Raw genomic sequence first — 22,670 nt, 5'->3', positions numbered from 1 at the left:
TTATGTAAAGTGTGGTATTTAACCATTTTAGTTTAAATTTAATTTAGTAATGTGTTTAGATGGAAAGTTTTTTGTGTAGTTTTGTCCTCTTTTCGTTCTCTTTTGACTGTTCTCAATAGAGACTTGGTAACATTTTGTACTGTTTTCTTTCTTAGAGGTTTGGGCCACTGCTTTTAAATATTCTACAAGGCATTTGGATTAAAAATCTCAGTATGCTGAACTTTGTTATGTCAGGCATGAAGGAAATAAGAGATTTATGTTCAAAATATATTATTAGAATATAGTCATTTTATTTTAGCACTTATTTACCCTCCTAATGGCTACTGCTTGCCAAGTGAATAGGACACAGTTTAAGTAGCATCGGTAAAGATCTAAACCAGGTAGAGTTCTAAACAGACTCAGTGTGTTTAGGCTCATAAAGTTTTGAGTAGAATGTAAAATTTTTGTAAGTGTTTATAGACTGAAAAGAGCAGCAGTTATGGATTTCTAGTTTTCTTTAATCCTGTTAATAATTGTCTTCCTGTTAACCTCTTCTAATTGAATTTAGTCCCCAGTTTACCTTTCTATTTATAATTCTCATTTAATTTATTCAGGCATTGAATTTATTTTGAGCACCTATTGGATTCAAAGGCACTTTCCAAGGCAACATAATTGCTACTCTTTTGGCATTAAACAAATTTTCTATCTTATTGTGATTTGTGGAAATTACTTCAGTCTGTCTGAAAGTGAATTACAGTATCTCTCGATGGATTTAGTTTCAGGGCAAAATTATTATTATTATTTATTATTTTGGTGGCTGGTTGGTATGGGGTTCTGAACCCTTAACCTTGGTGTTTTATAACATCACATTCTAACCAACTGAGCAACTGGCCAGCCCTTCAAAATTAGTTTTTTGACCAGCTGCTCAACCGGGAAAATCCATTCTCAGCAAACATTTATTGCGGACGTATTCCATACAAGGTATAGTACTAGGCTCTTGGCTTATATTGATGAGCATGGTAAATGACCCTCATGGAGTTTATAATAGAGTTGGAGACATTGACAAGTAAATATATAATACAGCTTAGTAATACCTATAATAGTGCCATTCCTGGCACCAGAGGAAGTGCTGAATAGAATGGGTGATGGGAAAGCATCAGAGAATGCTTCCAGGGAATGTGGCATCTAAGCTGGAATTTCAGAAAAGAATAGAAAGTCAAGTAGGCAGATAGGATTGACTTCCAGATAGAGGGAGCCACGATTAAGTGAGAGACAATGATGTTTGAGATGGTGGTTGGTGGCTGGATTTGGGGAGGCTGGGGTAAAAGGGAAATAGTGGGATGAGGTGGGGAGGACAGTTCTTGCAGAGCCTGGTAGGTCTTATAAAACAGCAGCTAGGAGTCATTTAAACAGGGGAGTGTGTGCTTTAGAAAGATTATTCTGTCTATAGCATGGAGCGTAGATTAAAGAGGTACAATAATCAATATCTCAGACATACTGCAAACTTTGTCATGACAGAATTCTATACCATATTTCAGGATTAGAAATAAACTTAGAAATCATTTATCATACTATTTTAGAGTGAGGAAATCGAGTTCTAGAGAGATTTAGCGACTTGGCTGAAATCTTAACCAGTTAGTGGTGAAGGCAGGACAGGAACCCAGACTTCCTTGCCTTTGTTTTTGTTTTAAGTAATTACAAACTTATACATTTCAGTGTAGAAATTCAGCAAACGGAACTATACAATGTAAAATTCTAAAGGTTTTTATTTTCTTCTCTTTCTCAGTTTTTCCAAAAAAGAATATTCTAGTTATCCTTTGGAATATATTATTCAGAATGATCTTTTCTATATATACACTGTACATGGTGTTTTTGAGTTTCAGTTTGCCATATTGCTGGATATTTGTTTCAGGTTTTTTTTACTGTGACAATAATCAGGTTATATAATCATCTTTGTGCATACACTGTAATTGGAATTGCTGGGTCAAAAATATGATTAAATTCCTCTCCAAATCATTCCTATCAACAGTGGTTCAAAAATGCTTATTTTCCTCACAACTTTGCCAGCACTGAATGTATCTCATTTTTAAATTTTTTTCTTATAGGTGAAAATAATATGTCATTATTGTTTTATTTTTCTGTTCATTTTTAGTGTAGTTGATTATCTTTTCATGTGTTTATTATATATTTAAATTTCTTATTCTTATTTCTTATTTCATATGAATTGTCTATTTTTCTGTTGTATTTAATTTTTTTTTAATGACTCGTAGGGTTTCTTTTTATAACACAGACAAAACTATTATGCTTGATTTTATGTTATTGTTTTTTTCCAATCTTTCTAATAAGTAATATTTATTATTATAGCTTTAACCTTAAATAAGCTTTAATGTTTTATGGAAATATATAAAGCTTTTCTGTTATGGCAACTGGGATTTTCATCATGCTGTAAAAGGAGGTCATTCTCCAATTCCAGATTGGAAATATATACTCCTGTACTTTCTCCTAATATGTTTATAGTGGTGTTTTAAAAAATTAGATCTTTACACCAGAGGTGGGAAAGGGGGAGGAGAGGGGTAGGGAGAAATTGGTAAAGGGCTACAAAAAATGTTTACGGTGTGTAACGATAAAAAAAAAAATTAGATCTTTATCTAGAATTGATTTTGATATATAGTGTAAGGTAGAGATCTAAAGTTTTTTTCTCCCACATTATAGGCAATTGTATACAGTTTTTTATGGATTTGGAAATATTATGGCTCATTCTATCTCCACTAATATGAAATGTGTACCATAAATTAAATTTTTACATGTTTCTGTTTCTTTACCTTTTAGTTTATTGCTATTTTTAATCATGCTAATTATGTAATGCTTTTTTTTCTTATAGTTAGGAAAAATATATTCCTTCAGAACTAATTTCTTGTTGATGCTTTCCTGAATTCACTGTCTGTAGTATGTTGTTATTCCTGTGTGATTGGTACAGCCACTATACTTATTTGTTTAGAATTTCATAGTTTCAAATACTGAGAAAATGTAGCACTGGAAACATTACAGAAATGGAAACTGAAGCTTATTAGGGTTAAAGGATTTGCCCAGGCCACTTAACGCAGTAGTAAGTGATAGAGCTAGCATCATGTCTATTGTTCAGAGCACTTTTCTTTTCCATTATCTTCTCATAATGAACAAGAAACAAAAACTAAAACAACACAGCATAAACATACATTTTAAAGTCAAATCTAAATTCTATGATTACATGTTTGTAGCAAAGGGCAAAAATTATAAAATAAGGAGGAAACTTTAGGTAGAATTAAGTGACTTGGCAAAATCTTCCTAGAAGCTGTATCAGTTTGCTTCTCTGATTTCTTAAAATGAGAAATTGTCTAGGGAGTAGATCTGCAGGTGTGGTTCCTGGACCAGTAGTGTCTGCATCCTTCTGGGAGCTTATTAGAAATGCAAATTTGCAGACTCCACCCAAACCTACTGAATCAAAAACTGTTTAACAAGCCCTCCAGGTGATTCTCATACATTTGAAAGTTTGAGAGCCAGTGTTTTCATGATGTCGGTTTATCAGGGTTAACATTGCATTTCTCTTCCCTTCAAGTGATGATATTTTAAATTTGAAATTCATAATTTCTAGAAGTAAAAACATTATATAAAGTTACTCTTCTTTTTATTCTTCAGTTTCCTTGATATTTCACGAAGATTGTACTGTTGTGACTGAAGTTGGAGCATTATTTTGTCTTCTATTATTTGATGAAGTATCAAGAATGGATATGTGGTGAGATATGAGTTTATAAGTTTCTTATTGTTAATAGTTATCTAATGTTTCTGATGCAGTCTTATAGCAATGCAAGGAAACTCAGCTTGTGAGACTTATGCTTTCCATGTACACGTTTTGTGATTTTTGATTTAAGTGGTATTAAAAAGTCCATTGGCCCAAAAAGTTATCCTGAAGTCTTATTTTTGAACATTATTATGTATAAAATTTACAAATCACTGCAGTGATTTTTGTCTTTAATACATTTTTAGTACATATCTTCAAATTTGTGATTTTTATTTAATATTTTATTTTTAAAAAAATCTGGGAAGATGTTTAGGATGATAATACCTGATTAACACTGATTTGAGTAATATCAGTGGGAGGGGACACACAGAGTCCACCTGCCAGTACTACCACTGCATTCTATGCATCATTTATTATCTGGAATTTTTGTAGAAAAGTATAGTTTACTCTTAATAAGCAAATCCAGCAACCACGTTTTAACTGTACTAAATGACAGACCCAGTTGCAACTCATGATTTTATTTTCAGTTGAGAAGTGAAGCAGGTTGTGTCTGTTAGAACTATTGTGTACTCAATTGTTTCTTTTTGTTTTTCTGTAATGAAATAGGTCTGTTAATCCTTCCAGTAAACCTTCTTTGCCATCAGTCTTCAGTTTACCTGTTTCAGTTTTTAGAAGGTAAAGGATTTATTTCTTTCATTTTCTTGAAGGGTCAAATATTGTTACAGAAAGGGAAATCAAAATCTGTAATTTGTCACAATTTCCATTTAGCATTGAAGTCACATAACTGGGATTCAAATTACATGTATGTTAGATCATTTCACTGTGTTAAAAGAATAAATTTAACAAAATAAATTTATTTGGGCAAAGAATGATTCATGGATTGGGTAGCCTTCAGAATCAGAAGACATTTGGAGAGCTCTGCTGCAGTAGCATGGGCAGATATTTTATAGGCAAAGAAAATATATTTTATTGGTTATAGTGGAAAGATCCTAGAGGTTAGCTGGCAATTTCTGGTTGGTGAATTCTTTGGTTTCGTCTTACTGTTTATGTTGGGCTTTGGTTTGCTTATGTAGGAACTTAAAGTGCTAGAGCCACGCCAGCCTAATGGCCTCCCAATTAAAAACTTTTTTAACAAACTATTCTATGTGATATTCTTTTCTGTGTTTTCCATTTGTTTCTTCCTTTGCTTCAGTCTGGTTATTTTCCAAAAACCTGTTTTCTAATACTTTGCTGTGTCTAATGTAGCATTAAATTCATCTATCGAGTTTTTAATTTTAGTTTATTTCTAAAATTTATTAGATTATTTTTATGGATTTCTGTTCTGTGATGAAATTCTCCATCATGACATGACTTTCTTGAATACATTAATCATAATCATTTTCAAAGTTCTTATATGGTAACCCTAATGTCACTGGTCTGTTTCTAGTGACTTTTTTTTTTTTTTTTAGTTAGTCACTTTGTTCTGTCCTTGGCAAGTGTAAAGTTAGGGCTAGGGATCACAGACCCCTCAAGACTGTTGCACAGACTGGGTCACAAACCCTCCACATGCAGGTCTATGAGCTAGGTAATAGGAAAGAGATCCTGGGAGCTGTGGGTAAAAATTAATAGGCCTCATTCAGAGCTAGGAGCAGCTGTCCTAGTGGCTTCTTTGAGAGTTCTGAGAAGCACCATGGATCAGAGTTGTTAGTCCTTTATACTCAAGTTCATAACCCAGGATACCTGGGTGCCCATATGCAATTACATTAAGTAGTAAAAAGGAACACCTGAGGATATTTACAGCAAGTGCTTGACAAGATTCTGAACATCTGAGGGGCCCTGACTTTTTTCCTATATTTTCCCAGCAGCAATCCTGGTAATTTTTGACCAAATACTGTGTATGGTAAATGAAAATTTGTACAAACTATGGATAAGGTTCTCTTCTTTCACAGATGATTTAATTTTCTCTTGGAAGCAGTTATATTATTGTAAAGTAAGGCAAATCATAACTAAAGCCAAAATGTTTCATTATTTTAGTTATTTTAGTTATTTTAGTTATACTAAGTTTCCATTTCTGTTGTCAGAGCTAGGGCTTAGACCCGTCAAACCCATTGTCCAGACTGGGTCACCAGACCCCTCACACGCAGGTCCATGCTAGGTAATTGGGAAAGATTCCAGGAGCTGTTTGGCAGATAACATGAGCTCAGTTCTCAGCTTCCTCAGCGCTAGCAGCTTACAGGTCCAGCAGTGGCAATGGCCTTGCAGAGGGTCCTGGGGGTACTAGCCGCAGCAGCCTCTAGCAGCAGTAGTGGCCTGCCCGTCCCCCCCGCCCCCCACGGGGGGGCATCCCAGGGCAGGGATGCTCCATGGATCAGAGCCACTCATCCTTATACTTAAGTCGGTAACCCAGGACATCTGGGTGTACATGCGCAATTACACTAGATGATAACCAAGGAACACCTGAGTGCATATGCCTGTTTACATCAAATGCTCGGCAAGATTCTGAACATCTTAGGGGCCCTGACCATTTTTCCTATATTTTCCCAACAATTATGGACAGATGAATTTGATTCAATCAGGGATTGAGACCGCAATGGTTGGGTTTCAGTTTTTGTAGATGCTGGTCTGCTTTGTGGTTTGCTCTTTCTTCCAGAGCATAATTTTTCAGGAATTTACTGGTAGGCTGGGATGTTTATCAGTCCCCCACTCCTTGACAGTCTTGAGTATCAGGTTTTGTATGCCTAGTCCCATTGAGCTACCAAGAGCTCCAAACTGCTGCTTTCTGCTTGGCCTATTAGCTCTGAGCTTACTTTGAAATCATAAAATACTGCATAGAGTAAAGCTTTGGAGATGTAGGGCCCAATTTTTCCTCATTAGGAGTTGTCCTCATTAGGAAGTTAGTCTGATTGATACAGGCTTTTCATTCATAGCTGGAAGTGGAAATTTCTTGATTTATTTTTTCTAGAAGAGTCTCTCCACCCCTACTCCTCTTTTTAATTTCTTATTAAATTGACTCTTTTGAAGTGTGTAGGCCAGTTTTATGTAGAATATTCCACAATGTTTACTTGCATGATTATTTCCTTATTGTTGGTAATGCTAAGGTTGATCACTTAAGGTGGTGATGCCAGTTCTCCTCAGTGTGAAGGTGTGTTTTTCCTATGAAAGTGATACTTTCAGGCCTGTGAATATCCTGCAGGCCAACAACAACCCGTCAGTAATTTCGCATCCATTGATAATCCTTTTTGTATTAATGATTTCTTTAGGGGTTGTGGAAGGTGATTTTCTAATTTTACTGTTCTACATTTATTAGATAGTGCTCTCGCCTTCACCCCCTTCCTTGAGTGTTACTATGAACTTTTCCTTTTTTTAAAAAAAAAAATATTGTCCGTTATCTTTACTCTTTTGATGCCCAAATTTCCTTATTTGTCTAGTACAGTTTCTTTCAGATAGGCTCCTATTCCTTTTGTCATGGCCCCATGAGTCTTTTAATACTTTCTTGGGTTTTTGGCATAAACTGATATCCAAGGTTCACCTTTGATTTCCCTGTCTCAGACTGAGCATTAGCCATTTCTTTAAGGAGCCCTGGTTGTGTTTAGTAAAAAATTTCAATTATAAAATATCATCTTTATTTATTGAGCCTTATTTGTATATAGAACCCTGCCTTAGCCTCTTTTATTGGAGTGCATGAAACGAAAAGCACACTTTTCGTTTCCAAGTATCCCTTAGAAATCTTACCCAGTTGTATTTTATCTAATATCAGTCACAAATATGTGAATTAGGGTTTTGGGATATGTTCTATTAGTAAAATTATTCTTTAACACATGCATATGTTGAGCTTTGCTCCTGTTGAAGACTGTTAAATTAACTTTGGTTTAAGAGAGATAGTTATTGTGTCTCTGGGTTCTCTTGATGAGTTCATTGGTGATGCAACTGCTGTCTCAAGAGAAAATAATAAGTTGGAATTCAGTCACTTAGTGACCTCTGTGATCATAGGCAATTCATTTAACCTCTTTAAGCCTCATTTTGATCATCTGTGAGGTGGATATCATAGTGCCATGCCGTGTAACTGTGAATGAATGGTAGATAACAGTGTTTGGCCTAAAGTAGGCATTCATGTCTTAGTTGAAACCTTTTATGTTTGATTCACTGTAGTCATGGGCCCTGACTTCAAGTAGCATTCGTTATCTCTGCATTGACTCTAATATAACATAGAATGTCGTAAGTCATAAGGAAAAAATTTTGTTTTAGGGAGTTTAGAGGAGGATGAAAACATAATTGAAATATTATATAAAACATAACCATTTAAAATATAGGCTGTGAAAGAGACCTTTGCATTATTGTGGAGTGGGAGGAGAGGAATAGAACTAGCCCTCATTTGTGGCTTATCTTTTTGAGTGGTCTTTAAAAATTTGAAAGTTTGTAATTATCTGTATACATTTCCTTTAGGTATCATCTACCAGCATGTGTAATTGGCCACCATGCTGTGAGTCCTTACTCCATAGTTTTGCCGTTATCTGCTGATTGTTTGGCATTGAAACCAGTGTCAGATATGCTGAGAATAGCTTGGAACCTGTCATGGTATCATGGGAGTGATAATCTATTGAAGCAAATGAACTCCGAAACTAAAATTCAAGAGTAAGCTGTTACGTATAGTTGAAAAAGCATTCACAGTTAACTAATTGTGATTAATTAGTTAGTTAATTTTTCTTTAGGTCAAGTAGCTTTTTCACTTGATATTATCATCTGATTCTGCTTTTTAATTGAAGGTTATTATTTTTACTTTGTTCTAAAGATTACATGTATTATTTTAAAAATCTGTCACACAAGGAAATTTTAAAAGCGTTGTACTTTATGCTGTTTTAGAGATTAAAGTTTGGTTAGTTAATAGATGTAAATCACTAGGAAAAGTACTCTGGATTAAAGTAAAAGCTCAGTAAGTAATATGTATGAATGTTATTAATGTGATGATGGTTACTTAAGAATATTCTAATATTCTAATCTGTTAGTCTTCCTTATATAAATTATGAAAGTTATTTTACATTTCTCTAAGGAGGAAAAAGCCAATGTAAACACTTGGGATGCTAGTGTAAAACCCTAATATTGACAGATAAACCAATTAGTTTTCAGTTGTAAGATAAAACAGAATTTTTGGGAGAGTTTATAATAGAAATAAATGTGAGCTTTTATTTAAATAGCTTTATGTTGCTCTTTCTTTTTTATCTTTTTGTCTAGATTTTCAGATACCTTGAAGTTATCTACAGAGGACATCCTTACTCTGAAGGCAACACACACAGCTAGTGGGCTTCAGGACTGCCTCCATTCCATCGTTCAGGCTGCAGGCCACAGGGAAGTCAGGGCTGCTGTCACTAGGATGAGTTTTTATCTTCTGAATGACAGATTGTCTTTAAAGGGTGGTACTGGCCCATGTGGGATTACCTTGAAGTCTTTGGCTTGGCACACTGCACTAAACCGGTCAGTATAAACTATAAAGGCTTCTGGGTTCAAAGACCTGGATTAAATTGTGTTTGTGTTCATATCTAAACCTTTGAAGAGCACGTATTCTCTCTATCATGAGGGAAATGTTTTTTTTAAAAAGAAAAACTCTAGGATTTTTATCTGTAATAAATAATAATAGCAGCAAAAGAGAAAAATGTTAACTTGGTGACTGCATTTTTGAAGGAATTACTAATACACTTAACAGTTTTATGTATTATCCTCTTAGAAAATTTTATTTTATTATCTAACAAAAATAAATAATTAGAATAAGACCTGGATTAACAAACCAAATGTTTATTTTTGTCCATATTATGAATGACTTGAGAAATCAGTGGGTTGATTAATAGGTTTGGTATACCTGCTACAGGCTGTTTTGTTTTGCTTTGCTTTTGTTTTGTTCTTAAGTAAATTATCTTATTTTTCTTTTTACTCTGAATTTCACTAACTTGATTGCCCTGTGCAGGTTCTATAATAGTTATTGGAAAGGCTCTAGCTTGTAAGTTTAACACATTTAAATGGTAGCAGATGGTTGCATTTGTAACAAGACTGATAGGCAACTGCTATAAAAAGTTTTTTATTTTAGTCTTCATGTGAGTTTAGTATAAAATGTATAATTTTTTGTTAAACATAAGGTGTGCAGTTTTCAGTATGCCAGGTTAAATGAATTTCCAAAATGTAACTCCTTTATTTAATTTAGCTTTAACAATTGAGATATCTAATTAGGCTTTTCCAGTGGTGTGCTGGGGCCCCTAGTACTGCCTTGTGAAAGAGGTGATAGCTGAATTTTCGGGACTTTTGCAAGTTGATTATTAAACAGAGCTATTCTTAAAAATCATATAAAGTTACAACTAAATAAATTATATAAAAAATAAATGATTCTGCTGAAGGTAATGATTATGCAGAAGTCATCATTTCCTAATCATTTTATAACATTTTAACTGTTATCTATGGTCTTGAGGTTATTTATATATACTGTCATTGTTTTATGGAAATACTATATAATGTTGTGCTACTGTGCATTACTTCGCAACTCTTTGTTAACATTGGTGGCTTGAAATTGGCCACAGTGGGCATATTTACACCATGGAAACTGGTAAACACAACCAATCAGCACCCTACTCCCCAGTCAGTTGTTAAATATTTATCAGCACACCTCTGCTTTTAAACACTCCTGCCATCTGAAGCATGCATAAAGTCTGCATGTTAAATAAATTTGACTTGTTTCTGTTTGTCAAAAGAAGATTTTAACTAAGAGTTGATACTGTATTTTGAATTAATTGCACTAAGTTTTCTTTTCTCTTGTGAAGTAAAACCATAGACATAGCATGTAGCACCACATTAAAGCAAAGGCCATCAAAGTGTGGATCAATGGAAGCCTCTGGAGTTGTTCAAACTGCCTAGTAGCAATTATTGTGTGTAAGCATCACATTTTTATGGGGGGGGGGGTTTCCCCCAGGACTAACATAAATGGAGAGCACAGAGCATGTATATGTTATATACATATTTTTTGTCTTTTATTTGGTTTATAGGCTCATGTTTGATCACTGCAGCAGACACTGCTGCCTAATTCATAAATGCTCAGGTATTTCAGAATTCACCTTTTCTCCATGAAAAATTAAGTATTATATTTTTACTTCCAGAAATATATGTATAGATAGGACTTTGGGGAAACTTTTGTTTAGTTTGCTTTCACTCAGTTGAAGGAACATCACCATTTTGACCAATTATCTAAGATGAGACAACACTTTAAAGTAAATGTTTGGAGACAGAAAATTTCCTGTAAGTTATAACTGTATAAAGTGTTGAGTTATTTTTTACTGGGTTAGATTAAAGTTTTTTATATGCATGTATTTCAAACTATTCTAGACAGATCAAAATATGGAGATGCATGAGCATACTTGTATGAATGATTTTTATTGTATTTTAAAAACAGCATTATATTTTAGACATTTTCCATGTCAGTAAATATGCCTTAAGGCTATGCTTTAAGGCTATATTTTAAAAATAGATCTCTTATCCAAATGAATGTCCCCCCAGAGAGTCCTTTTTGAAGTAAGTATATATGTTAGAATAATTCTTGCTTTGCTCAGATATTTTTGAAATTGTCCTCTCAGGTCACTTAAACAACAGATGTAAAGAAGTCTTGTGTTTTGAAGTCATGTTTAATTTCTTATCAAAAAACGATATTATCAAACTTTACTATCCAGAGAAGGGTTAAAATGATCTTTTACATATATATGAAAGCAAATGCCAACTTAAAGGATAACCGTTTACCACTGTTGAAAATGAGTGTATTTCAGTTTGACAGCAGAAAATGGTTGCTAAAGTGTTTTTACATGTGGTATTATGGCTTCTAAACATAGCTTTCTAAGCTCGTTATTTTGAACAGTCTAATTTATGTGTATAAATTTTCGTATGTGTATGCTAACACATAAGCTTATTCTATTATAATCTCATCTCATTTTGGAAACTGTTATTTTAGGAAAATAGATGATAGTCATGGTTCAGTAGAATTGCACGTTGTTAGAGTTATCTGAAGTCTTCCTTCAGCCAATTCTTGTTGATTTTGCATGCTTAATATTTCTTTGTTTCTCTGCCCCTTTCCTATTAAAAATCCTATTGCAACTGTCTTAGCTGAGGCTTTCACCATTTTTTACCTGGACCATAGAATGACTAGATAATTGTTTTCTTTTGCTTCTAGCCTTATGTCACTCATTGCTTCCTGAATGATTCTTCTAAAATACATGTCATTTGTGGATTCTCCTCCATGGTGTGTAAGATAGAGTTCAGACTCCTTAGCATGGCATAGAAGGTCCTTTTTGATCTGGCCTTTGCCTACCTTCTCAGCTGCATTTCCCAGCTCTCTCTAACATATACTGTGGTTTTATGAAGTATGTATATTGTATTTTTATGAAACTGCTTGACGTTCTAGGGTATGCACTTCTGTTATACATCTCCTGGGTTTCACAGAATGAACTCCCCATCTGCCTTGTGAATATCTAGTCATCTAAGGTCGTCTTCCTCTGTAATGTGTGTGGAATTGTAATTACCACAGTAATTGTCACATGACTCTCCTACATAACTTCTACAGTTCAAATTGTTTAAATATCTGTATTCTGTCCTTATTGGCCTGGGTTTATTACACTTTTTAAAATATCCCTCACATATGACATTAGGCTTAGTATACAGTTGGCTCCTAATAAGTGTAGAATTGATGGGTTGGAGAGACATTAGAGCTCATTTACTCCAGCTGTGTACTTGATAAATTCCTCTCTGTATATCCCTGTCAAGTGGCCTTGCAACCTCAGCATGAACACCTCCTTTGAAGGATGATCATTCCATTCTTAAACTGTACTTATTATAATGTAAGTTTTTCCTTCTTTTGAACTGCTACCTGGTAATTTCTACCTATTATTCAGTCTTTTAGATTCATACATAATAAATCCTAACTATAATCACGTATGGTAATTCTTCAATTATTTTAACATAACTGTAATTTATTTTCTATTTTTTCTCCTTTCCCCAGGCTCTAAATACTTTCGGTTTTGTAGACATTCTTCAAAAGCCATAGTACCCAGACTTCTCATTTGTTCACATTATTTTACCAGTGTACTGTGTTTGTTAGGACTCTCTCTATGATCTGGACATGATGCCTTTTATGGGTGGTGGTGCTGTGGGTTGGGGTGGATGGGAAGAAAAGAGTTATTGCCTCTCATTTACTAGGGCTTTTCCATCATTCAACAAACATTTATTGATTAGCTACTAGGTGCCAGGCTCTTATTGGAAAGGGGGCAGTGAGCAAAATTGATAGGATTCCTGCTCTCATGAACTTGAAATTAAGGAAGCTAAAAGTGTAATCAAAATTAGGAATGCTTTTAAGGTGAAGACTTTTATAAGACTGTATTGTAGGGGCACCTAATCTCACCTTAGTGGGGAGGGAGTGGATCAGGAAATGAAGTTTAAGCCAAGGCATAAAAGGTAAGTAGGATGTTAGAAGCCTGTGGGAATGGAAGAAGAAAAGATGCCAGGCAAAGGGATAAGGCTCTGAGTTAGGAAAGAGTGTCTTTCAGGAACTTAAAGGGCAGTACACTTGTATTTAAAGGATATGGGGACTGTCATAGGTAATATTTTAAGATTACACTGGATGTCATGGAAGACACAATTGTTACGATTGTTAGATTTCATCTAAGAATCATCCTTTCATTCCATCCTTTCTGAATATTTTTCTAATCTCAGTTTTTATAATCAGACACTTACCATCCTCTGCTGAATGTCATTTTGGGGACGTGGGGATTATAAGTTAAAAAAATATGTATATGGCAAACATCATATTACTAATGAATATAGCATAATAGCCCAGGTAGTTGACTGCTTAGATTAGCATCTATGTGCCAACTCTTACTAGCTGTGAAACCATGGAAAAATTACTTAGCCATCTCTGAGTTTTCTCTTCTTTAAATTGGAGCTACCCACTTCATAGAGTTGTTATGAAGATTGAAAAAATACTTTTAATTCTTTAGAACAGAGCCTGGCACAAGGTCAGTGCTTAATAAATGCTGGATATTATGATTAGTATTATTGTTGTTCTTACTAACATTTTGATGTATTAGATTTTTTAAAAATATTTTTATAGACGTTTTCTTGTCTCCTAATCTTTTAGCTCTCTTAAATCAGTTGTTTTTCCTTAAGAATTTCAGAAAATCGGTTTGTATACTTTCACTCTGAGCTTACGAAGGTATTTCTTCCTAAGTCTACTTTCAGTGTTCTTGCCTGTTACAAACTCTGATAGCATCCTTGCAAGTTCTTTTTCTTTTTTACTCTATTACCTTGTTTTTACGAATTGGTCAGAATTAGGTTTGACATACTAATTCTCCTTATCAGTGAAACATGATGTTTTCAACATGAAAAAGCAACTTTCCCTGGACAGAGAGAGGCAATTTTTCTCCTTGGTATTCCTTTGGCATTTTTTCTGACTTTTGTTTTTTTTTTAATGTTACTGTCACTTCCATTTTTTTTTTTTTTTTTTTTTTTTAAGTTAGTAACTTGGCCACATGTTTTCTGAACTACAGGTTTAGGTTCTTGAAGGCAGATACCCTGTTTCCTTTGTTTTTGAATTTTTCATAGCATCCAGAACAGTATCTCACAAAATAGTTTGTCTGTGAAAAACGTGTTGAGTGCATCTATCTATGATCAAGAGTGATAACATGTATTTTAAAGAACTAGAAACCATGATTATTGTCTTCTTTATTATAGGTTTTTACAAGTGCTTCCTGCTTGCACCGAGGATGAGAAACTGCTAATAGATATCATACATTTTTTCAATAAGTTAATGAAGGAACAAGGAAGAAATTCACCAGTAGAGTTTCTAAACTGGATTCTAGAATTACTTCTTAGGCATGTAAGTGTTGTTAAGGAATTTGAATTTTAGGTTTTAGAAGTGATTTCTTTGTAGAAATCAATATTATGGAAAAGTACAATCTTTATATAGCCTATGCTTAGTATAGAAGTCTTCATGTTATAATGAATGGTTAATAGCAATGTAGCCTTCCTGATATGATTGTGACTATGTTTATTAAAATTCTATAGAGTGAATGGGATCTTCAGTCTTGGTGTTTAACAAAACCTGTTCTGTACGTGAGCTTTCTGTAGCAACTGTATTTTTAGGTGGGTAATCTCAGTGGTAGGGGTGGGGCGGGTACATAAAGGAATGTGGAGAGGTAGGTAGCAAAGCCAGGTGGAGGCAGGAGGGAGAATAGTGATAAGGAAGTTGGAAAGAATGAGTAAAACACTGCTCAGGCTTTAATATAAGGCTACTGGAGTATTTACTTCTCCTGTCACCACTGCTTTCAGATTTTTAGCTGACTGTTCTAAGAAACTTGCTAGAACCCAAGAGGCTAGCTCACTGTCTGTTGTCAGACTGTCTATTTATGTATTTATTTGCAAATACCATATGAATTTACATAGCAAAGATAAACTCACTGCCCTGTTTTTATGTAGTCATACTTACCAGTTTCTTACTCTATAGGTTCCAAATTATGTATCTTCTTAGGACTATCTTCTCTACTCAAAAGTTTTGAGTAAACACTCCCATGTTTTCTTTTATAGCTTTTATGGTTTTATTTTTGTTTACATCTTTATTCAGCTGGAATTTCTTTTGATGTAAAGATTATTTTTTTGAATGGTTAGTGGTTTCCCCATATCATGTATCTCCCCCCTGATTTGAATTGCCAGCATTTTTTTTAAGTTAATTTTATGTTTGTACATAGCTCTCTGATTGACATTGTGTTATGTTCCTTTGATATGACTGTGATTTCTGAAGAACTAGATTTTTAAATTATCTTAGCAAATTTCCTCTTAAAAAACTTTATTTTTTATATTTTTTTCTGACTATTTTTACTTCTTCTGGTTAACTTTATTTTTATTTTGTGAAACTAATTAAAGAACAGTTGCCCAGTGGAAGGACATTTATATGTGGATCTTACTGGTTCTGTTTGTATGGCAAGAAATGCCTTAAAGTTAAAAAGGCATGATAAAAAGAAGAACATTTATGACACAAATGGAGACAAAAGGCTATTTACTGAATCCTTAACAAGATTTTTTTTGTGTGTGTGTGTGTGTGTGACCTTACGTAAGGGGATCGTAACCCTTGGCTTGTCGCCCATACCGCACTCAGCCAGTGAGCGCACCGGCCATCCCTATATAGGATCTGAACCCTCAGCCTCGGCGCTCCCAGTGCCACACTCTCCCGAGTGAGCCACAGGGTCGGCCCCTTAATAGGATTTTTGAACTTCCACAGTACACAGATTTGTGTTCAGTAAAGTTTGTTCTTTTGTTACTTTCTCAAGGACTCTTTCAAAGTACCATATTTTCTTTGTTTTTCTCTTATCTTTTAATAATTAAAACAATTAAGGACGCAGTTATTTTCTGAACATTTAAAAATAAGCAAAACAGTAAAAATGTCTTTATAGTTCTTTATAGCTTTTAAATGTGCTTAAATATTTTAGAAATTGGATATTAAAATAGTTTTTAAAAGGTTTTTTATGAAGCTTTCCTCTAAGTTTTTTGATAATACAAATTAATTTTTGGTCTGTACATTTTTATGACTTTATAATAATTTTGCTGATTTGTGTGTTTCTTTAATAGCTCTAAAATCTCCTTCTTAGGTTAGAGTTCTTGTATTATGGGGATTGTGGTTGATTTGAGTTGTAAAAACAGCAGATATGGGGGGGCTAGTTTTAGAATCTTTTTTTAATATCTGTGCAATAATTGAACTTATTAAGTTTGAACATAAATCTTTGTACATAGTGTGTAATAAAAGTCACTTTACATATTCAAATATGTAATTACCTAAATTTCGTAACTAATGAGATAGTTAAAATCATACATTTATTTTTTATTTTTTAATTTATTTTTTTAAATGTATTTATTTAGTTTGCAAATAAAAGTTGTATGTATTTATTAGGTGTGAGGTGATATTTTACTGTAGTTTTAATTTGCATTTCCCTGATGATAAATGATGTTGAGCATTTTTTCATATTCATGTCCTTTGTCCATTTTTAAATCAGGTTATTTTATTTTCTTTCTACTGAGTTGTTAGAGTTTCTTGTCTATGAGGGTACTTCAAAAAGTTCATGGAGAAATGAAATTAAAGATAATATGAATTTTTTCATGAACTTTTTGAAGACCCTTCATATTTCGGATATTGACCTCTTATCAGATGTATGGTTTGCAAATATTTTCTCTCATTTACAGGTTGTCCCTTCACTCTGTTGATTATTTCCTTTGCTGAGCAGAAGCTTTCTAGTTCAATATAATTTCATTTGTCTGTTTTTGCTTTTATTGCTTGTGTTTTTGGGTTCATATTAAAAAAAAAAATCATCCAGACCATTGGTGTGGAGCTTTTCCCTATGTTTTCTTCTAGAAGTTTTACAGTTTCAGGTGTAATGTTTATGTCTTTAAGTTAATTTTTGTGTATGATATAAGGTAAGTATCTAATTAAATTTTTCTGTATGTGGATATCCATTTTACCCAACATCATTTATTGAAAAGACTGTCCTTTTCCTATTTTGTGTTCTTGGCACCTTTGTTGAAATCAATTGACTGTAAATGCCTGGATTTATTTCTGGACTGTCTATTCTGTTCCATTGGCCTGTGTGTCTGTTTTTATGCCAGTACCAAGCTATTTGGATTACTGTAGCTTTGTAGTATATTTTGAAGTCAGGTAGTGTGATGTCTCTAGCTTTGTTCTTTTTTCTTAAGATTGCTTTGGCTATATGAGGTCTCTTGTGCTTCCATATGAATTTTAAGATTATTTTTATCTATTTCTGTGAAAAATGCCATTGGAATTTTGATAGGGATTGCATTGAATCGCATTGAATCTATAGATTACTTTAGGTAGTACGGACATTTTAGCAATATTAGTTTTTCCAGTCCATGAACATGAGATATCTTTCCACTTATTTGTGTCTTCAATTTTGTTCATCGGTGTTTTATAGTTTTCAGTGTAGAGATCTTTCTCCTCCTTGGTTAAATTTATTCTTAAGTATTTTATCTTAGTTTTTTGTAACTATTATAAATGGGAATTTCTGTTTTTGTTCTGGCTAGTCTACAGAAATGCTACTGATTTTTGTATGTTGATTTTGTATCCTGCAACTTTACTCAATTTGTTTATTACTTCTAACAGTTTTTTGGTGGAGTTTGTAGGGTTTTCTGTATTTAAGATCATGTTGGCTGCAAACAGAAACAATTTAACTTCTTTCGTTTCAATTTTGATGCCTTTTATTTCCTTCTCCTGCCTGCTCTGGTTAGGACTTGCAGTACTATGTTGAATATGAGTGGTAAGAAAGAGTATGGCATCCTAGTCTTTTCTTGTTGTTAGAGAAAAAGGTTTCAACGTTTTACTGTTGAGTAGGGTGTTATCTGCGAGTTTGTCATATATGGCCTTTATTGTGTTGAGGTACATTCCTTCCATCCCTAATTTGTTCAGAATTTATCATGAAAGGATCTGGAATATTGTCAAATACTTTTTCTATATCTATCAAGATGATCATATGGTTTTTGTCCTTAACTTTGTTAATATGATGTTTCACATTTATTGATTTGTGTGTGTTGAACCAAACTTGCATCCCTGGCATGAATCCCACTTGATCATAGAAAATGATCTTTTTAATGAGCTCTTGTTTTTGGTTTGCAAGTATTTTGTGAGGATTTTTGCATCTGTGTTCATCAGGGATATTGGCCTGCAATTAAAAAAAATTTTTTTTCTTCTGGTAGCCTTGTTTGGCTTTGGTATAGGGATAATGCTGGTCTCATAAAATGAGTTTGGAACTTTTCCCTCTTCGGTTTTTCAGAAGAGCTTGAGAAGGATTAGTATTAATTTTTAAATGTTTGGTAGAATTCAGCAGTGAAGCTATCAAGTCCTGGGCTTTTCTTTGATGGAAGACTTTTTATTACTGATTCAGTCTCCTTCCTTGTTAATGTTCTGTTGAGATTTTTTATTTCTTCATGTTACAATCTTGGTACGTTGTATGTGTCTAGGATTTTATTCATTTAATTTAGGTTATCTGACTTCTTGCCATATAATTGTTTGTAGTAGTCTCTTATCCTTTGTATTTCCTTAATTTCAGTTGTAATGTCTCCTCTTTCATTTCTCATTTTATTTGAGTCGTCTTTTTTTTTCTGAGCCTAGCAAAAGTGTAGTCAATTTTGTCTGTCTTTCAAAAAACCAACTCTTAGTTCTGTTGATCTTTTCTATTATTTTTCTAGTTGCTGTTTATTTGTTTCTGATCTGATCATTATTATTTTCTTCCTTTTACTAACTTTGGGCTTAGTTTGTTCTTCTTTTTCTGGTTTCTTTAGGTGTGATGATAAGTTGTTTATTTAAGATTTTCTTATCGATGTAGGTGTTTATTGCTATAAACTTCTCTTTTAGATCCACTTTTGCTTCATTCCATAAGTTTTGGTTCATTTTTTGCTCATTTAATTTGTCTCAAGATATTTTTTAAATTTCCCTTTTAATTTCTTCTTTGACCCATTGGTTGTTCTGGAGCATGTTGTTTAATTTCCATGTATTTGTGAATTTTCCAACATTTCTCCTGTTACTGGCTTCTAGTTTCATAGCATTGTGGTTAGAAAAGATACTCAATATGATTTCAGTCTTTTTAAATTTGTTAAGACTTTGTAAAACCATACATTTAAATGATTGTGAATTTTGTAGTACATTATGAGTGCTGATAAATATTTTATAATTTAGTCATAGTTATGAAATTAGTATAAAATGTCTACAAGATTCCAGATGATTATACTCTAATTTTAACAAAATATTAGAAAAATAGTTTTGGTACAATTATTTGCTTATTTGACTTTGTATGGTATCAAGCCTTTCTTTGGAAAATTTCTACGTTATCTCTACGTTATCTCCTCATATATTATCATCACTGGTGTTATAAATAATAATACTTTTAAGGGTGAGCAAAGTGGAGTTAAGCATGCCCTAGCAGGAGAGCTTACTTACTAAGTATCATGGTGTAAATTAGTACATGTTATGTAACAACCAGTGTTTAGGATAAAGAAAACCTGAAAATAGAAAATCAGGTGCCTTTTAAAGTTTATCATTTGAAGTGGGTAATATAAGTGAGAAATGATTTAAGGTCAGTAAAATATTTCTAAAGAAATTATTTTGAATGTGTGGATATACATGAAAAGACATGCAAAAGCAGTGGTTGCAGAAACTAACAAAATTAAGTAGATAGGAATTCCTGATTAGAGAGAAGACTGCTAACAGGAAGTGAGAAGAAAAATCAGCTGGTTTCTTGAGGGAAGATTTAGGAACTTTCTCCTGTGAAAATTTTGTTTGTTTTATCAAAACATTAATTTCTTACAAACGTTATAATTCTTAGGCACTTTTGGAATCTATTGCACCACTAATCTGGATTGTAGTGTAGTGTATATTGATTTTTGTCAATATATAAAATAACCTGGAAGTGCTGAATTTGAATACCTTTCTTTTCAAAATGAATTTTTTTATGGAATTTATAAAAGTGGGGCTATGCTTTTTTCTTGTTTTGCTGAGCCTGTTTAGAACTACGTAGCACACATCCCTTTCTTTGCTGACTTTCACCTAGCAGGCTCATGGGTACTTGGAGTTCATTGAGGGCATTGAGCTTCCTGTTAGCATAGGTTGCTGGTGAATGTAAAATTGGATATGATGAGTGGTAACAGTGCATACATATGGAAAACAAGCCGTCATTATAGAAGTTGTTGCCTTTTGGAGGTCAGCAGGGACAAAATAATGGCCTAAGTAGTTGGTGTAAAATTAGAATTGAATATCAATGTCTAAAGACAAAAACTTCAGGTATGATTAAGCACTTGAGATCAGTAGGTATCAGTAAAGACATCTACTCTGTTGTACTTGAGGAATGGTAATTCATCCCATATTTTAGAAGTGATGTTGCTGAGGTTCATGGAATCTTAGTGTTAACCTATCAGCCAGAGATATAAAGGAGAAAAGTCTCAGCAATCTACAAGCAGAATTGAGTTATTAATATGAGATTCTTTAGAAGAATCTTAATTTTAGGTATATACCTACTGTAGCAGTATATTCATGTACTAATCAGTAGCTTCTACTTAATTTTTGTCAGTGTATCAGAATTAATAAGTTTCAATAGTAAAACTATATTTTACCAAGACAGACTTTGCATTTTCGTTAAGGGCAGCTTGTTCATTTTGTCCATATTTATGGGAGTCAGAGGTTACATGAGTGTGAGTTAACCTTTGGTTATTTAGGGCTAAGAATACTATAAAAATATACAAGGATACTTCAAAAAGTTCATGTAAAGATTAGTATTCTCTTTTAATTCTGTTTTTCTGGGAACTTTCTGAAGTACCCTTGTAATTATTTTTTATGATTTACTAAATGTGTATCATGATTCTTTTATTCATGTATGAAACATAGAAGTTGCAGTTATCTTTTCTGTAATTTTAATTGGTCCAAAGACATTCCTTGCTCAAAATAAAAGACATAAAGTTAGGACAAAGGGAAGTGAAGCGAGAGCTGCCGGTGCTCTTTCTGCCCGGGGTGTCTCAGATTTATTCTTAAAAAACTGAAGTTCATCTTCCAAAATGTCAAAAAGACCATCTTATGCCCTACCTCCCACCCCAACTCCTGTAGCACAAATGCCCAGCACACCAGGCTGTGTGCAATACAATCCTTGTAGTCATCTTGCCGGCAACAACTACAGGCTGGGAGGGAACACAGGCATCAAAAGCTAGGTTATGGCATCCTCTGGTGTTAAGATTCCAGAACCCCTGAATCCACCAGATAAGACACTGATGCCTTACCTGAGGCATAGCAGAAAGGTCTTACAGTCTTTCCAAAACCAAGAAAAGCCTTCCAATCCTGACCTGAAGTTGTTGGAGATTGGCAAAGATATTGGTGGCATGTGGTGAGATCTCACTGATAAAGAGAAGCAAGAATATTTAAATGAATATGAAGCAGAAAAGAGAGAGTACAATGAATCTGTGAAGGCCTCTCATAATTCCTTTGTATTACTTGTTTAGATAAGTGCAGAAAGTTGCATGGAGGAAGGAGAATCTTACATGAGCATTCAGCCTGCTGAAGATCCAGTTGATTGTGATGATGGTTTTCAATAAATCATATAGCTATTGCTGTTTTCAGAGATACCACTGAGTGAAATCCTTAGTGAGTGTGCTGCCAGATGTTCGGTTATTTGTCATAACAGCTAGAATGCACCAGAGCATGATTCTTGCTCTGCCATTTCTATGACTAAGCATGTTTTTAACCTCTTTATTAATATCTGTTTGCCCATCTATAAAACAAATGAAAATGTAAATCTTCTAACCAAAAATTGAGTGAAATCTTGTTTTCTTTCTTTTTAAGCACAGTGCCTATCACGTTGTATTAATAAATAATCCATGTATCTATGAATGCTGCTGGTTAATGTAACATTTTCTACTCTAAATATTGTTAGAAGTAATCCTTTTACATTTCTTTAGCTACATTTTTTTTTAAGTTGGAAAAACAGTAAACATTTTACAAAGCACTAGTTTCATTATTAGCCTATCAAATTGGTAAATATTACAGCACTAATAATCCTCAGTATTGGCTTGGATGCTGTGGGCCTTTTTACATCCTGCTTAGTTGTATTGGTATACATTTTGGAGGGACAATTTGGCGATATATATCAAAGAGATTAAAACTTATGTTTTCATTTGGTAATTTCATTGCATGGAATCATACATAAGACATTGTTTTAGTCCATTTTGTGTTGCTGTAACAGAATTACCTGAGACTGGGTAATTTATAAAGAAGAAAGGTTTATTTGGCTTACGATTCTGGGACAGCTGTGTCTAGCACAGGCCTCAGGCTGCTTCTACTCATGGCAGAAAGTGGCAGGCAGCCAGCAGGTACAAGCAGATCACA

At 33.7% G+C, this 22,670-nt stretch overlaps 1 protein-coding gene across 1 annotated transcript in view; it reads left to right on the top strand.

The window, feature by feature from the left end:
• RTTN (rotatin) overlaps nt 1-22,670 on the top strand; it is a 166,071-nt gene that overhangs the window by 50,603 nt on the left and 92,798 nt on the right. The window contains exons 22-26 of the mRNA XM_063077369.1: nt 3,655-3,751; nt 4,364-4,432; nt 8,180-8,368; nt 8,966-9,205; nt 14,483-14,627. Coding sequence (XP_062933439.1) covers nt 3,655-3,751; nt 4,364-4,432; nt 8,180-8,368; nt 8,966-9,205; nt 14,483-14,627 — 740 coding nt within the window. The remainder of the gene's footprint in view (nt 1-3,654; nt 3,752-4,363; nt 4,433-8,179; nt 8,369-8,965; nt 9,206-14,482; nt 14,628-22,670) is intronic.

The sequence above is a fragment of the Cynocephalus volans genome, chromosome 13, assembly GCF_027409185.1.
Source record: "Cynocephalus volans isolate mCynVol1 chromosome 13, mCynVol1.pri, whole genome shotgun sequence".
Classification (NCBI taxonomy): domain Eukaryota; kingdom Metazoa; phylum Chordata; class Mammalia; order Dermoptera; family Cynocephalidae; genus Cynocephalus; species Cynocephalus volans.
The sequence above is the reverse complement of the archived record's forward strand: the minus strand, read 5'-3'. Positions and strand labels throughout refer to the sequence as shown.